Source organism: Uloborus diversus, chromosome 2 (genome assembly GCF_026930045.1).
Source record: "Uloborus diversus isolate 005 chromosome 2, Udiv.v.3.1, whole genome shotgun sequence".
In the NCBI taxonomy this organism is placed as follows: domain Eukaryota; kingdom Metazoa; phylum Arthropoda; class Arachnida; order Araneae; family Uloboridae; genus Uloborus; species Uloborus diversus.
In genome coordinates, this window is record NC_072732.1 from 138,601,483 (window position 1) to 138,616,455 (window position 14,973).

Here is a 14,973-nt window from a genome sequence, read left to right on the forward strand (position 1 = left end):
ACTACGCTTAAAATATGGAAAATACGAATTATTAAAACCAAAGACTTTCAGGTCAAATATTTGGTTGTTTTTTGCAAACAACATTTCTACGATAAAATCTTTCGAAAGTCTTTTGCAAAAAGTAATTCTTTTTCTGCTGTTTAATCAGTTCTGTCATATACCTGCAATGACGTCAAGTAAATGGAATCGTCTCACCATATCGTGTTCCTCCTCTTCGTTCTATCTTCAAACTTCTGATACTCCATGTCAAATCCTTTTTTTCTTACAACTCAACTTTCATTGAAAACAAACTGGATCGAGAATATATTTAGGAAGTCTGCAGACAATTTTTTGGGGTTTTGTGATTGTCATTATTGTTTTCTTCTAACGCGGTAAACAAAAGGAACATTAAACATGGTCTCGGAGTTAGTTTTATTTTGTTGTGAAAAAGTAAAACAATAAATTTTTATCCAAATTTATGAAAAATTAAAATTATACTCTTTGACACATAATGCTTCAGGTAAACATGTTTGAATAGTAGCAAATATTATGCATGAAAGCATTCATTATAGTTATTGCACACATTTATTTGCGCATTCAATGCATCTAAAAATTTTTTTTGTATTCTTTAAGCTTTAATTATTAGTTGTATATGAATTGCTTTTGATAAAAAATTACGGAATAATCCAGAAAACGACTAATTGAGTTTGCATTGTATGCGAATTTATGTGTTACGTTCTCATTGAAAATTTGGTAGCTATTTAATTATAAATTTCGTTTAGAATGGAGGCTGAAAATGTTGAAGAGAAAGTTTCTTCTCCACCTACATCTAAATTAAGTAGTCCCACAACTGAAGCACTCGAAACTGCTATTTTGAAAGTGTTTTTAAATTCTGGGAGTTGTGTCATCGTCAAATTTGCTGTTGACACGTTAGTGAAGGTAAGTTTTAATTTGCAATGAGTTCAATTATTTTAAATGTCATAATTCATTAGCTCTCTTTAAGTGTAATGAGAAAATATCATGTATTATAATTTGCCTGGTATTTGTGCCGAAATAAAAGGTGCAGCAATTTAATTTTCTGCGTTTAACTATTTTTTGTTCTTTAAACATCAAATGTAAACTGCACCTTTTTAATTCAATTTTTGAGGCATGTATTGTATTTCTTTAGTTTAAGACTGCAGCTGAGAAACTCTAGCATAACATATGTGAGTAGTTTTTATAAAAATCTGGAAAAGATTAGTTGAATTAACTTTCTTCGTACAGGATTGATATAGATAACTGCAATGACAGGATAAACTTTTTAAAAAATCAGTATAAACTGATATAATATAATAATCAGTATATAAACTGATTGTTAGGGCTGTAATTCAAAAACTCTCCTTTTTATTGGATAGGTGCCATCATTGATGGATTTTTATTGGGCCCACAAAAAACGTGTTCTCATTACTTATTCATCCATGTTTAATTTTAAAAGCAGATATTTCAGGTTTCTGAGGGTGAAAGGGGGGGGGGTATTTTTGTGGTTGAGGGCAACTACTGGTTATGACGCTTCTGACACCTCTCTCAAACCATCGCAGCATAGAAATTCCACTAACTGGGACTATCTGAAGATGGAATTTTGAGTTATGAAGTGAATCCATAGCAGAATGCTACCAATCTTTCCCCTAGTAGGACCTTTATTACATTCAAAATGTGTAGCTCTTGTAGTTTTACAACAAACACTTTTGTTATGAATTTTCATTTTTTTTCCAAGTAGGTAATTGGTGCGTTTTAAAACTGCTGTGCTGATTTGTAAAAGCATAAGCTGCTCAGATGAATGGCTAATTCAATGAGTTTAACATTTCTGTATGATTTATTTTGGATGTAAGGTCAACACTTGTTAGAAAGACCTCCCATTATTGCCACTCTTATGTTATAGCAAAAGTTGCATGAAACCTAGCTTTCTCTTCCATCGATGCAATGTTATTTTGACATTTGTTATAATGACAAGCTGATTCACTAATTCTACTATAATGTTCAAAATTAAGTTTCAATTTATTCATAAATCTCCAGACTATCAATCCAAAAATTAATATTTAATAATTCTATGTTTCTAAAGTAAAATGTTTCCATTGTAAGGATTTGTTTGATAATGAAATGGTCAAGAAATTTATGAGAACTGAACAAAAAGTGAATAAACCAGCGTTTAAAAAAAAAAGACCAGCCATGACCTGTAAATCAAAGAATTACTGATTTCTGTCTGTTATTTTCAGTGTATTTTGTTGTTAAATGTTGTTGTGCATTCTATAATATTTATTTGTAATTTATGTGATTGTCATTTATTGTTTTGTATCCACATTTTTTTATTATTTTGTTTGTTTCTTGATTTTCTTTTAAAAGAAAGCATAAGTTGGAAAACCTAGTCCAGTATTTTAATACAATATAACTTTGATTTAACGATATACCCAATTTAATGATTTCCTCAATTTACTGATACATTTCACTAGTCCAGATTTGACTGCATTGATGTCTATGCTCCTCGATTCAATGATATCCTTGATGTAACAAAAACTTTTTTTTAGTCGTTTGACAATTGTTAAATCAGGGTTATGCTGTATATTTCAAAACTTATGTTTTGTACACATTTGCATTATGATGGCCTCTCGTTTTTGTAACCAATTTTATTTGAATGACAGGGGTCGTCGTTATAACAGAGGGCAATTGTTGTACAAACTAACATAATTAATTCTCAACTATGAGAAATGAAATTTTGATTATTTTTCCTATTTTCTCTTAGACTGTAGTGCAAGCTGTTAGTAGCCAAATAGCTTGCGATACAAGGGTCTTTGAAAGTTTGTATGGCATACGGCTAGCTCATACTCTTTCGGACGATGTATACTGGATTCATGGCGAAAGTGTTGTTCTACAAGTTGTTAAAAAGTATCAGGCTCTGTTATCCATTGATGAATGGAGGTAATATATTTGTCTTGATGAATAATGATATTTTGTGCTAATTTTATATTTTTACCAAACTCCATATTTTTTTTTCCCAGATATGAGCTGCGAGTTCGCTATTTGCCTAGTGATTTACGAGAACTGTATGAGAAAGATAAAGTAACATTTCATTATTTCTATGAACAAGTAAGTGTCTATTTTCCTTTCTTTTTTTGAATAGGTATCTCAAATGCCTTTCGGTGACCTGTAAAATGTTAGAGTAAAATTAAAAATTCATTATCGTAAACAAAAATTGCTGCTACTTAGCACTAAAATTCATAGCTTTTAAAATAGTTTTTTTTTCTAGGTAAAGAATGATTACTTGAAATTAAAGTGCAATGTTGACCAAGAATTAGCTCTTCAACTATGCTGTATAGAAATTAGGTAATGTTATTAAAGTTTGCAATGAATTATTTTCTTTAGTAAAAAGTCATGCTGGTTATTTTATAAATATTATTTATAAAATTTATATATTTTATTATTTTAAGATTTATATATTTTATATTATATATTTTATTTATATTATGCTGGTTATTTTGTATTTGGGGGGGGGGTGGCACCCCAAATTCCTGCCCCGGGTGTCACCCATGCTAGGTACACCACTGCTACTAGTACTATCTCTTGCCCCAAAACATAGGAGAGGTTCACCTACCATTTGTACTGGTTACCTTGAAAGTTTTAATTTTGCCCTACATCCCTTTGCTTCTCATTTTTTCTTCGTGTAACTCTGATAGTAACATATAACGGTTGTCCAGATGAAAACTGGACAGGTTGAATAAAAAGGTTATCTTTATTAAAATCAAAAGAAATTTCCACGGATGCTGTAACACAGGTTTCATCCTTTCACCTGCATGCTACAGCCATTGCTGTTGAAAGCTCAAGTTTGATTCTTGAGGAAGCCCTGCCTAGTTTTCTCCACTTCATCGTCCAATTGGAAATGCCACCCATGTAATGCTCTGTTTAGTGATCTTAAGATGAAAGGGTGGTAGGGTGACAAATGTATGACTATCGTGAGGACCGTTTAGGAAGGACTTTGTTTAAATTGGTGATTACAATGGTTGCTTGTCCCAGTCTTGGCAATCTGATATCATTTGCTACCCTTCCCATGCGTTGTTCAAATCTCAACACATCAACATATTGCAGGGCATACTTACAACCTCCCTTTATATTCTTTATTGGCATTGTTATAACTGCAGTCATTCTGACACAGTTGTATGTATTCAGTTTTCATCTGGGCAATCCATATATTTATTGTATTTTGCATATCAAAGTGTACATAATAATCTTTTTTTTTTCCATTAAATATAAAATAAAACCAATGTTGAAAATAAAAAGTAAATAAACATGAACAGTGAAGTGATTAGAGCAATTAAATGTGTGTAATGTTTTAATGTGGCATAAGAAGAAAAGAAGGATACTATTTCAAATCACATTAAAAGTTTTTTTTTCTTCAATTCAAGTATTTTAAAATAGTCCAACAACTCTGTTGTAACTGCTTTGGAAAGCAGTTTTTCTTCCAAAAAAAAAAAGAAATCATCTAGTATCCAATTAAATAAAGAGACTTATAAAATAAGTTCTTATTTAGTTAATGTTGAATTAGTTTAAAAAAAAAATATTATTATTAAGTCTATTTCTCCTCTCCCTCCTCCTTCTCTCCCCAAGTTTTGAGTCTCCCCAAGAAGATATCCTTCTGACTTGCTAATATTTGATAGGACAAGGAATTTTCTATTTGTATATTAACTGATTTGTATATGACTGAGAATTTTTTTTATGCTCTATATATTTTTCTGTACTTTTTATATCCTTATTATTTGTTGTATTCATAAGTATTTCAAGTAAATCTCAATGTGCATAGTAATTTAATACATAAATACATTTGAAAGTATCTCATATTTGCTACAGGATTAAAATATTTTTTTCTATAGAATCCAAACAACTAAAAACATTATCATATTCACTAAAAATTACATATATTTTTGACCCTTATTTTCCTGATGAAAAGTATCTTGTCTTGATGTTCCAATTTCTATTTTATTTTTCTATTTGAATGTATATTTGTTTTATTTCTTTCTCAAATAGAACTATTAGTGCCAATTCTGTATCAAAAATTACTTCTTTCCACCAAAAGCAATTAGGTCTCTCTGAATTAAGAACTATACTCACACCAGTTTTTGATTCTGTGGAAGTGCATTCTTTTGCCCAGAAAACAAATCTAAAATTTTCTGCTTTGCAAATGTTGTTCACTTTTTAAAATAACTTATTTCATCCAAAAAGCATTATCCTTCCTCCCCCCTTCTTCACGTTGTCAAATCCTAATGCATGAATTTAGGTTTCTGGGGGCAGAATTAATGTTTTTTATCATTCATTTGTATTATTTTTCACCTGTTAGTTAAAAGTAATGACTGAAATAAAAGTAACAAGTAGTGTATGGAATTATTCTGTATTTGTGAGTAATTTTTAGTTATATGTTGCTATCTTATTTTCCAGACGCTTTTTTAAAGATTTATCACACATAGCTCTTGATAAAAAGTCAAATTTTGAATATTTGGAGCGAGACATTGGTCTTCATAAATTTTTACCAGCTGCAGTTATCACTGCCCATAAGGTAATGGACATTTATTTTTTTAACTTTTAATTTGTATTTGAATATTGATGGCTCTCCACATGTTTTTACATAATAATCCATTTGTCTGTGTTATTTATTACAAAAGGTTTATGCAGGGGCGGCATTTCAACGTTTCATTTGGGGGGTTCGAGTTTTTTAAATGTGAGTTATCTCAGTTTGGATTAAAATACATATTGGTTAACAAGATAGGATCATAAAATGGATTAAGTATTTATAAAAATAAGGCTATTAAGAGAGTTTAAATATTAATTAATATAGTTTTATTTGATCATAAATTATTCCTGAAAATATTTTGATATTAGTTTTTACCTTTCAGAAAATTTTAATGTACGATTTTTAAAATCTGGAAATTGTGTTACTTTATTTCATCAATATGCAATGTCGTACTTTTTTGCCAATATAACTAAAGATGAAAGTCTTTTTTGTCCCATTGTGCTCCGAAGATAATTTTCTAACCTCCTAATGCACAAAAATGATCTTCCACAAGTAGCTGAGCCAATTGGAATGGTTGAAAAACAGTTGAAGCTACAAAGTTAGAAAACACATTTCTTAGATTTTTCTCTTGAAAATAACCCAGGTAACTTTGAATATTGTGCTATTCTTCGTTTTTCATCATTGAATAGTATAGTGGCTATTTGCAAAACAATTCTTCTTGCTTAGTGCTATAAATTTTACTTATAATTGAAACATTTTATTTCTTTTTTTCAATAACCTATCAATATAACATTGAGCTTAAGGCCAACAATACAGATAAATCTTGATCATCAAATCTTATTTTAATTTTATTAGAAACAATCTATTATCTGATACAAAATACTAATTCAATCTTGTGACTTTATATCATCTTGTTGATTTTTGTTACCTTCTAAATTCATTTGGATTTTGTTCCGCCTTTTTAAAATTGGCGCGAATTAAGATTTTTTTTAAAGTTTTGCTCTTGGTTGAAATATACATCCAAGCAAAATTTATTAACTGTTTCGACTGTAGATTTAACTGAAGCATGGACAGTCTGAAAATTAAGGTTAGCGGATTGAAGATGTTTTGATAAAGTACAGAATTTTTTTTAACTCTCCACAATACAAACAAAGCGAATAAACATTCAAACTAAGTCATATGCATGTAAAAGGGCGTCGGCTTTCCCTCGAAAGAGTCGCTTTCAAACAGTCCAAAATTAACAAGGAGGGTTTTTATAAATTTAACTTTTGAAGAATATTTTGGGTCACTCAGAAATGACAAAGTTAAAGAGTAACCAGAAAAGGCATTTGTTGATGAATGACTTTTTTTCAAAAATAGTGTGTCTTTTATAAGAATTTTCTATGAATGTATACAAAGCTTTGGGTTGCTGAGCGTAACAATGTACATAAAATACTAAGGAATTTCTTGTAAAATCGTGCAGCCACACCACTGGTCCTCTCATAACACTGAACACACAAGTATAAAATATTTAGTCCACACGAGATTACTTTTTTAATTGAAACAAACTGTGATTCTCCATCACTTTTTTCTGCTCTGAAAAGGGCTGCAAATGATTTACAATTTTCTAAGTTACATCCAAATAGCAAAATCCGCTTGTGTAGTAGAAATGTCTCAAGATTCATTGACTATTATCGGGAATCAGTGGGCGTGTTTTGTAAAAAAAAAAATTGGCATATCGTCGCTTCAGAGCAACAGTAGGATATCTTAGTGTTATTTCTGGGATTAAATGTCTTAGGCTCTATGTTGCTCTGAGTTAATGTTGCTCTGAGGCGACGATATGGTCTCTGATTTGCAATTTACGTAAACTAAATTTGCCCATTTCTTATCATTCTGTGCAAAAAATTTGGGGGTGCAACTACCCCCTCTCGCTCCCCCTATTTGCTGCCCCTGGGTTTATGTATCTTAATGTAAGTTTTATCACTTTTAATAGAAATAATGTTTAAATTATATATAAGCACATTTTTGTAAAACTGAAAAGCTTTTAGAAAAGTTGTTTTCTCTCTCTCCCTCTCTCTTAAATATATTTTAAAAAGCTCTGGCTGTTTAAAAAGATTGCCCCCCCCCTTCCCCCCTAATGAACTAAAAGTGCCTTTGCTACTTAAATTTTGATTGTCTTGATTAAGGTTGTCTCAATTAACGTAGTTTGATTAAACATTCTTAACGTTAAAAATCGGATAATTACCTCAACTTCAACACAGACTTTAAATTAATAGTGGTCCAGGACCACAAAAGCATCCATTGGATCTGCAGAATATAAATTTTAGTTATCCGTGAGACCAATGAAGTTTTATTCCCTTTTTCTTTTCCTCCAAAAATTATTAACCTTATACCTTTTTGAATCTGTTGGAAGTTTGTACCTTTATTTATATTATTAATTTAGAATTTCTTTGAAAGAAAAAATAGTTCAAAAAATTTCTACAACATTATAACATATTGTTTTTACCACCCTGTTGCAACTTCTTCTCAGAGCAACTAAAAAGATGCGATTCCTTTGGTTCAATTCTTTTACCAGTATTGGTGACCAGAAAAATGCCTGTTGTTTTCTTCTCTTCCCCAGTCACTCAGATATGCCTATTGAAAACTGCTAATCGACTCCTTTTTTCACATTACTGTATTTTGTTTTACATATTTTTGTCTTTTTCCTTTATTTTTCATTATTTAAAACTATGGTGCAAGAATGGACTACTATAAGTGTGTACAGACCACAGAATTTTTTTAGTTACTGGTCCATTTCACAAATGACTTATTTTTCTAAATTTCTACCCCTGCTAAATAAACCAATGTTGAACCTTTTATCAATGTTGGTTTCGTAAGGTATTGAACCTTATTCAGAACTTTGTTTTTACTGTTGTTCCTGATAATTTGTCACAAACTTTGAACAAAATCAATGTAAACATTACGAAAGCTCATGAATGTAAGATCACTTAAGATTAAGAATGTAAATTCACCCCCCCCCCCCTCCTTGGATCAGCTTTTTTTTTTTTTTTTGGTCAAATTATGTCTAAATTTTAAACTAAATTGGAAATGGAGTAAAAAAATAATTGATTTCTTTGCTGCCTTACTGCCTATTTAAAACTGTTCGATTTTCAGTTTAGATTTTGTTGATTTTTTTTAAAAACGAAATTTGTAATGTCATTTTCAGAAGAAATAGTTAACTGTAACATTGTTATGTTTTTTAATATGTTACAGCCAAAGACTCTTAGAAAAATGATGCAGTCTCAGATGAAAAAGTTTGTGTCGCTGAGTGAAGTAGATTGCATGTTCAAGTTTTTACGTCTAGTCCACCCTATTCTACTTTATGATAGGGAAATATTTAAAGTCGCCCTTGGGGTAAGTTTCTGTTTTTTTCCCTCTTTGTGTTTTGTGATTTATTGATTCAATAGCCACTTTGTTTCAGTGTGCTTTTTGTAGTCTTCTGCATAACTTATAATCTTGTTGTATTAGCTTCAGTAACAATTTTGATCTGTTTTCAAGTATAAAACATTCCATCCTACTGTGTTTTGGTGTCTTCCAACATTTATTTAGCCCTTTTTATGGATTTGTATTACATTTCATTATATGTTTCAGATAATATTATGTGAAAGTGTTAAAAACATGTATTTATGAGATAACAATCTCATATAAAATTTTGCACTAAAATGTTGCTTATAGATCCTGAACTGAAGGATTTCATTTTAGACAAGGAATTGTAAAAGAAAGAATGGACAGAAAAAAAATCTATTTTTGTGTTGAATATGTTGAGCTATGTGACGTTATAATTCATAAATATGACCAAAATTTAAAATACCTTCCTCAGTCAGGCTATTAAGGAAATTAGAATGTGAAAGAGTTAGTCAAAACGTTGAATAGATGAGTCCAAAACCAGTCGTTTCCTGGGTTTTACCAAAAAAGATGAGTGGTTTTCGAGCTTATTGATTCAATTGAGGTCATGCATTATATTGTTTCTTTAATGTCGAACAGCATTAAGTATTATGCATGTTAGCCAAAACTACTTTTTAGTCCCTTGTTTTCTTGAAAATTTGAAAACTAATGAATGAATGTTTTAATGATCTGTACCTTGAATCTTAGTTCAAATTTTGTGACATTAATAGCCCTGAATTTTTTTAACACTTAGTTGTGAGATGTTATATCTAATGAGCAGTATTTTGTAGATAGTGTGCGACATTAAACTGTTGATATCAAGATTCTTTTTTAATGTATAGCTATAGCTATGACTTGAGTTTATCTAAATTTAACTTTCAAATCTATAGTTTTATCAGACATAACAATTTTATATGCATTGGAATAGAAATGGGCTGTTTGAATCAGAAAGGATTTTTATATGCAAAAGAAAAATATGATTCTGGAAATGTGTTTCCCCCCCCTTATTGAATGTTTATAAGTTACTAGCAAAAATACCCGGCGTTGCCTGGGGTCAGTAATAATTGTGAGAAACAATCGTTACTTTCATTCGTTTTCTGTTTTAACTGAAAGAACTCAACACACCCTGCTTTGATGTGATTAAAAATTGAGCTTCTTCCTTTCCCATAAAAGTAAAATAGCAGTAAGTATAAAGAACGAAATAGTGTTTAGTTAGAAACGAAAGCACGGCATTTAAGCATATAAAAATTTGGAGAATTTCCAAAATATGAACTAACAAAAACAAAGATCACTAAAAAAACCATGCCTTTATTTATTTAATTAAATAGTGCACACACAAAAAAAAAAGCTTTATTATGTTTTTCTAAGTGTGCAAAAAGTAGAGTTTCCAAATATTTAAATGACTTTAAATTCATGTTTGCTCCAGCGAAGCTTTGATTTAAAATTTTCATTATGATTACTATTAATATTGCTGTTGTAAGGCAACAAATTTTTGTAACAATGAGTTTTATATTTAATCATATAATAGGGAAATTACATGAAATTTACTGTTTTTCATCATAACTTTTTTAAACTAAGTTTTTTAGAAATAAATTATAGCCTTTGTTGCTTCCTGATAACTCAGCTATCTGTGGTGAAAAAATGGTTAAAATCGGTCCAGTAGTTTTGAAGTTTACCCCAGACATACATACAGAAATAGCCATTTATCTATATAGATTAATATTGTTTAGACAAACTTTTTTTTTGGGGGGGGGGGGTCTAAAAAAATTAGTGAGGGCCAAGCGATGGAGGTCAAAAGGTCAAAATTTTAAGTTTAGGTAGGAATTTAAGAATAAAAAAAGCAAATATTATAATTTTCCTTATGCATTACAATAAAAAAGTTGTTAATATACATTTAATTCATTGGTCTGTAATCCTTTTTCATTATGAAGGTATTTAGTGTGGTGCTAAAAATATATTTCAGAGTGTCAATTTCTATTTAACGATGAGTTTTTTCATAGGGTGGTTGGAGTGTGCCAATTGAACTTGTTGTAGGCCCTGATCTTGGTATCAGTTATTTGACTGACAGAGCTACTCAAGTGAGTAAAATTGTCTGATTGATGAAATTGAATCAGTATTCATTTGTCAGAATTAATTATTTGCTGTTTTGATACTTTAGCCCACACATGTAGCAAGCTTTCATCAAGTACAGTCTTTACAAACTATACAGTCTGAATATGAGTCAGGTTGCAAGGCTATATTGCAGTTGAAAATTGCTGGTGCATCTGAGGTTAGCATTTTCTCATGTGACACTGTTATTTTCCATCCTGAATAACATTCTGATATATATTTTTTGGCATATCATTGGATTTTAAGTTTTGCTGCTTTTATTATGAAAGATATTTGTTGTTCAGAGTAAAAATGTATTTCTTTAGATGTTAAGTATATCCTGCCCAACTTTGGCGATTGCAGAAAGTATGGCGGATCTTATTGATGGATATTGCAGATTAGTTCACAAAACACAAACTTCTTTCTGGAACAAAAAAAGTAATTTCTCTTGAAGTTTTGTTTCAAAACTCTTCTTTTTATTCTTTGTTATGCAAAAATTAAAACCCATAATATATATTTTTTTTGTAGATGAGCGATGTCCAAGCTTAAAGTAAGTAGTTTTTCTTTTTGCATTTCTTTCCACCATGTCTTTAGACATTTTAAATTACATGAATGTGTAAAGTTTTCTTCAAACTTTTGATTAGCAGTAAAATAATTAAAATTTCTGTCTGTTGAAAATTTTTTAATACAAATTGAGTTCAAATAAGTTACTAAAGAATTTCTATGTCAAACCGACTTTGTCCATGGTATGTACATTTCCAACCCCCCCCCCCCCCCCATTTCTTTACAATATCATTTGTATTTTAATGTACCTTATTTTGTTTTTAAGGATCTTCCACTACTCCTTATTTTTAAATCCTGTTTTATTGTCATTAATAGCGTTATTTTTTATGAAAAGCGTACATTTAGCCCTGTTGCTGTTCTTTTTATATTTTCCTCTAGCTCATATTTGTTTTTTAATTAATCATGTAGCACAAATAAGAAAAAAAAAATTCTTCAATGATGTATAATTATTGAATTATTGGGAAAAACAATCTAAAAACTTTGTCTGTCAGGTATCTTTACTACCTAGACCGTTTTGCCCAATTTCTTGAAATTTGGCACAGAATTAGTTCGTAGCATAAGGGGCGCACCTCAAAGGAATTTTTCGAAAATTAGATTTTGTTCTTTTTCTATTCCAATTTTAAAAACGTTTTACCAAGGAAATTATAACATGAATGAGTAAATTTCTATGTTATCATAACGTGGAACCGTAACATATGCAAGCAAATGAACATCGCAAATTGGCGAGAAATTTATCATCCATTATTTGTAAATATACAAGCAAATCAAACCACCTTTTAATTTTCTACTACGGGCAAGGCCGTGCGGGTACTGATACTCATATAGTAAAAGACAATCAATAAATCCTTTTTAATATTTATTGTGCTGAAAATTTATTAAAAACATATGTTTTCATAATACTGTTAAGTTTTATTGCTTTAAAGCAATTTAGGAATTGAAATCAGATATTAAAAAGAACAGATTTTTCCTTAAAACGTTTGATTAACCTTTTTTTTTTAATTTCCTTATCTTCAGTTCTCCTCAGAGTGATATTGCAGATGAAAATGACAAAAATCAAGAAATTGTATTTAGAGGTAAGTGATGGTTAATATAAAAAAAAAGGTGGGATTTTTTTTTCTTTTTTTGGTAATTTACTATTAAATTTATTTATTCAGCAAATCAATTTTATTTGTATTCAAATATCAAAATGTTATGCATCATACTATAAAGAATGTTTTAGCTATATGATATTGAAATTTGTGCATGTAAAACCTCTTGTTTTTTTTTTTTTTTTACATCATTGCAAAAATTTGTATGGACTAAGGCATTTAAATTATTTTACCAAATTGTAAATCAATAGTTAAGTTGCTTTCAAGTAGTTTTTGGTAAATTTTAAAACATATTTGTTCGTAATTATTTCATAATATCATGTACAGGTACTCCTCAGTTTATTATGTACTTGTTCAGCCATCATTTGTACTTGTGACCAATCAAGTTTTAATCAACCAAGACATTTCCCTAGGCTGTAACAGCAACAGAAAATTCTGTAATAGCCCCTCATGATTTTTGGGAATCTTACAGCATTTTAGATTGCAATTTATTTTCTATTGACATTTTTGTTTTTATTAAATAGCATTTACTTTCATTTCTCTCATGTAAGAAAAAATTCATTTTTAAGATCAATCACTGTTTAACATGCCCTAGAGATGTATTTGCCCTTGTCACTAAACTAAACAGTATTAATAGTCACTATTTTTGAATGAACTAGGTTTTTAACTTAAAGGATTCCTTTCAAACTTCAGTTAGGTTTTTGAAGTAAAGGTATATAGTGAAACCTCGATAACTCAACACCCCAAAGAAATGTGAAAACATGTCAACTTAAACAGATGTCATCTTACTGAGGTTCTATAATTTTTTTCCAAAAGAGTTTGTGTCACTTACTCACTAATGATTAATATTCACACTATGAAATTTCATTTTCCTTTCTTTTTTTGAAAAGTACAGAATAAATTGAATACTAATATTTGAATATCTCGTGAAAAATAAATCAATAAAAACTTCTTGTTAGTCAGGATTGTTAAAGAGGAAGTAAAAGTACATTTGAAATAACGAAGATGGAAGTTCCAGAAACAAAAATACTTTCCAATAAATTTGTATTACTACAATTTTTACACTATCTTTCACTTTTGTTGCAGCTATTAGTTATACTAAGTTTGATTGCATCTGACATTTCCAAACATTTCAGGGGATTCTAGTGATTTAATTGACGATGAAGGGGACTACTCTACTCCCGTTGGTGAGTTTTAGTTAATTTATTATGGTATTAATGTTGTCTCCCATTTCTGTTAAACTTAAATTTTTCAATTGGTGATTCCAACATTTGATATGAATGCAGATTTTAAAACATATTTATTTGTGTAAAACTATCAAGAAATCATGATATTAATGTGTCAGCATAAAAAACTGTCCCTCCATTATTTGGCATTAAATTTATTAGAAAGGAAATATAATTTAGATTATATTTTCGATTTGTCCTGTGCAATAACGTGGAAAAAAAAAGTCAAATTCAAATTTGTGCTGCAATTTCATAATTAATTATTCATAGCAAATATGCATTCGTAATCATGCTTAAAATCAACTTTAACTAAAAGGCAAGTGAGTGATCAAGGAAAAGAAAAAGTAAAAACATGCTACACATTAACTCACGAAAATGCTATTCATCACACCATCTAGTGATGAAGATATCATTTTGTAATCTTTCCGCTACTTTTATTTATTTGTATTCTATTAGTTCGTAATTTTCAAGCCGAATTTCTACATTAATATATTGATTTTGGTACTTTCTAATCAAAAAAGAAAATACATTTAAAATAACATTAGTTTTCTAGTAAGTTAAGTTAAAAACTTGGTAATTAAAAGCTATTTGTTATTTTCAGCTGATACCGAAAATACTAGTATTTTACCTCAGCAAATACCGGTGTTACAAAACTGTAAAATAGCTCAAAATACCGATATTTGGTGTACCGGTATCCCGGTATTTCAATCACTACTTGTACATCACTATTTTTATGAGAACGCAATTTACGCTTAGTTTTTGAATGACTTTTCAATTTTGTAGTTGAAATTTAAAAAACAAAATATGTACATATTTTGTTTTTAAACATTTTATTATATTTTGCATTATTTTTTAAAGTTGAATATTATTTTACTATTGCATCAAAAATAATTTTACCTTTTTTCAGCGAGAGATTATGAATTAAATCGTGCTGATGTTGTTTTGGGTGATATTATTGGTGAAGGACAGTTTGGTGATGTACACAGAGGAACTTATAAATCTAAAGTATGTTCTATTAGTGTATCCTATTTTTTCTGTGTGCCTATTCTGTTTAGTATTTTACTTTTGCCCAAGTTTCATCAAATTCTTCTCA

At 29.7% G+C, this 14,973-nt stretch overlaps 1 protein-coding gene across 1 annotated transcript in view; it reads left to right on the top strand.

Moving 5' to 3' along the window:
* The first annotated feature begins 303 nt into the window (after positions 1-303).
* Positions 304-14,973, top strand: part of LOC129217364 (focal adhesion kinase 1-like) — a 52,145-nt gene continuing 37,475 nt past the window's right edge. Inside the window, exons 1-14 of the mRNA XM_054851651.1 lie at positions 304-499; positions 762-918; positions 2,756-2,931; positions 3,012-3,099; positions 3,260-3,336; positions 5,440-5,557; positions 8,744-8,884; positions 10,915-10,992; positions 11,073-11,183; positions 11,329-11,440; positions 11,531-11,552; positions 12,581-12,639; positions 13,791-13,841; positions 14,788-14,885. Coding sequence (XP_054707626.1) covers positions 763-918; positions 2,756-2,931; positions 3,012-3,099; positions 3,260-3,336; positions 5,440-5,557; positions 8,744-8,884; positions 10,915-10,992; positions 11,073-11,183; positions 11,329-11,440; positions 11,531-11,552; positions 12,581-12,639; positions 13,791-13,841; positions 14,788-14,885 — 1,287 coding nt within the window. The 5' untranslated portion in view covers positions 304-499; position 762. The remainder of the gene's footprint in view (positions 500-761; positions 919-2,755; positions 2,932-3,011; positions 3,100-3,259; positions 3,337-5,439; positions 5,558-8,743; positions 8,885-10,914; positions 10,993-11,072; positions 11,184-11,328; positions 11,441-11,530; positions 11,553-12,580; positions 12,640-13,790; positions 13,842-14,787; positions 14,886-14,973) is intronic.